This window comes from Alligator sinensis, unplaced genomic scaffold (assembly GCF_000455745.1).
Source record: "Alligator sinensis unplaced genomic scaffold, ASM45574v1 scaffold1660_1, whole genome shotgun sequence".
Taxonomy (NCBI): domain Eukaryota; kingdom Metazoa; phylum Chordata; order Crocodylia; family Alligatoridae; genus Alligator; species Alligator sinensis.
This window is the reverse complement of record NW_005843061.1, coordinates 332,596-335,084: the sequence shown is the minus strand read 5'-3', so window position 1 is coordinate 335,084 and position 2,489 is coordinate 332,596. Positions and strand designations below refer to the sequence as shown.

General features: G+C 63.4%; 1 protein-coding gene across 2 annotated transcripts in view; it reads left to right on the top strand.

The window, feature by feature from the left end:
* The first annotated feature begins 346 nt into the window (after positions 1-346).
* The window catches only part of ASB10 (ankyrin repeat and SOCS box containing 10), a 7,400-nt gene continuing 5,257 nt past the window's right edge, over positions 347-2,489 (top strand). The window contains exon 1 of one of the 2 annotated variants that reach the window (XR_003092085.1): positions 347-767. Coding sequence is in view for 1 of the 2 variants with exons in the window: in XM_006037075.3 (XP_006037137.1) it covers positions 446-767 (322 nt within the window). In the remaining variant the exon portion in view is untranslated. The remainder of the gene's footprint in view (positions 768-2,489) is intronic. The other variant, XM_006037075.3, reaches the window with a different exon arrangement.

Genomic DNA, 2,489 nt, shown 5'->3' with positions numbered 1-2,489 from the left:
TGCCAAGTGACCCTGTGCTGCCTGGCCTGGGCAGTGGTTGTGGGGACTCCGTGCATGGACATGGCCCCTTGGAGCCCGCTGGCGGCACGGTGCAGACACCGGCAGCCCCGTGGCCCCGAGCTGCCTCTGCCCCCCTGCCCGGGTCGCAGCAGAGAGAGTGAAGCGCCTGTGCCCCAGCGCAGGGGAGGCTGCACAGGGGGTCCCTGCCCCCACCTGCCTTCCCTGGCCAAAGGGACAGAGGAAGCCTGCTCCAGCCGTGGAGGACAAACAAACAGTGCGGGGCTGGGCTGCCAAGCTGCTATTTATAACGGGTGAGTCAGGCTGGACTGAAGGGCTCAGCCCACCCCGAGCTGCCAGAGCCGGGGAGCACCCAGCCAAGGGCACGGGACCCTGCCAGACGCTCGCGGGCTGCCCTATAAATCAGAGGCTCGTCCCATTGCTTGCTATGACCGGCAGCACCTTCACCTTCGCATTCACCTCGGCTGCGCTGCGCTCACTGCGGCTGGACGAGGAACGGCTGCACTGCTGGAAGCTTGCCCAGCGTGTGGGCCCCTCCTGCCGCCCCAGTCCCAGCGCCCTGCGCCCTGGGGGCTGGGGGTCCCCGCGCCGCCGCATGGAGCCTCTTGCCTGCCACGACTTTCTGGTGCAGAACGCGCTTTTTGCTGGTGACCTGGAGATGGTGCGGCAGCACTTCACCGAGAGTGCTGCCATCAACCTCGTCATTGAGGCCAAGGGTGATGAGCTGCGCTGGACCAGCCGCAAGCTGGGTGAGGGGGGTAGGGCACAGGGGTGGTCTAAGATCGAAGGGAAGGAGCCGGGAGTGTCCCAGGGGTGCGGGGGGAGGTGGTGCTGGGATGTGGGGGCCGCAGGGGATCCCGGTGATGGTGCCATGCACATCCCCTGCCCCACCGCAGGCTCTGGGCAGCCACGGCCTGTCCTAAATCACATCGGGTTCCCAGCCACATCCACAAGCAGAGCACGGCCATGGTCCCTCTACCCGGGACCTCTTGAGCATATATTGACAGCACTTCACAGAAGCAGGATGTTGACTGCCACGGTCCACCCATGGTCCCCCTCCTTCACCTGTGGTGGGGTTGGGTGTTGGGCCTGTGTTGGGTCAGGGTTAAGGGTATCTCATGCTGAGTTCAGATGATTGTTGCCTGGGCTGGTTTGGATAGGGCTGGTCCTGCCTCAGGACTGGATGTGACGTCTGGAGCGCCCTGCCAGGCCTGTGGCTTGAGGACTCTGAAGGAGATGTGTGTGCCGGGGCTGTTGCAGCCTGGGCTTGTTTTGCTGTGCATGCACGGATATGCATGCGTGTGCAGGGGCAGCACGTGCACCGCCTGCACACCTGGCCCTATGCTCACTGAAGGCTGCAGAGGTGCCAGGTGTTGCTTGGGTCTGCCCCGAGGGCGAGATGGTCTCAGATGCCCAGGTCTGGATCAGGAGCACTATGCAGACCTGGGCTGGGCCTTCGAACTCGGCACCGCATTTGTCCCAGCCAGCACTCGCCTTTGTGCCTGGTGCTTCGCGGTGCTGCAGCTGTCATGGCCCTGGTGCCAAGGAGGGCAGGGCAGGTACGGGGCCTGGCAGTGCAGGGGTCTGTTGCTGGCTGGCAGACAGGGTGGGTCTAGGTGATGGGGGAGGCAAGATCTTAGCAGCAGTGTTGGCCACGACAGCTTCACAGGCAGGTTCAGGCTGAAGGACGGGTGACCCTTGGGCTGCCTCCTCCCGCCTCCCCCACCTTTGCTGCCTGCCCCTCTCCGGGGTGGGGGCACCAGGGCAGCCAGGCTCATGCACAGGGTGGGGTGGGGTGGGGTGGGGTGGGGTGAGGTGATAGTCAGCTGGCTGCAGCCTTTACCCCTGCCATCTGCACCCTCCCACTTGAGTTCCCCAACAGCCCCTGCTACTCCCCCTGACTTCTCAGTTTCTGCCTTTCCCCTCAAATATCCCCAGCCTCTGCTTCTTCCTCCCTCCCCACCCTTACTATCAGATGCTGCTCAGACTCTATTACCTCCCCAGATCACAGCATGTGGAAGAGCAGGTCCTGCCAGCCATGCAGCAACATGGGCAGTTGACTGTCTGGGTAGAGGAAGGTATTCCATGTGCTCCATGCCTGGGATGGAATACAGCTAGAGCCAGACCTGGAGCTGAAGCCAGAGCTGGAGCTGAGATGTGCCTGACAGTAAAGTGGAGGAAAGGGGGCTGAGTGAGAAGAAGCTGCAGAGGGCAAGGGGGCAGGCAGCTGCTGTGGCTCTGACTCTGGCCCCAAACTGGGCTCAGGGTCAAAGTCATAGCCACAGCAGCCACCTACCCTTTCCACCTTTGTATTTGACTCTAAGGGGGGGGGGGGGGGGGGGGGGGGGGCGGGGTGGGGGCTGCCGGAGCCAATGGCAGGGCTGTGGCCATGCTTGGCTGCACCCCTCTCTGGTGGAGGAAACTTCTGCTTCTAGCTGACGCTCTAGTATTTACCTCTTGCCAGGACAAGC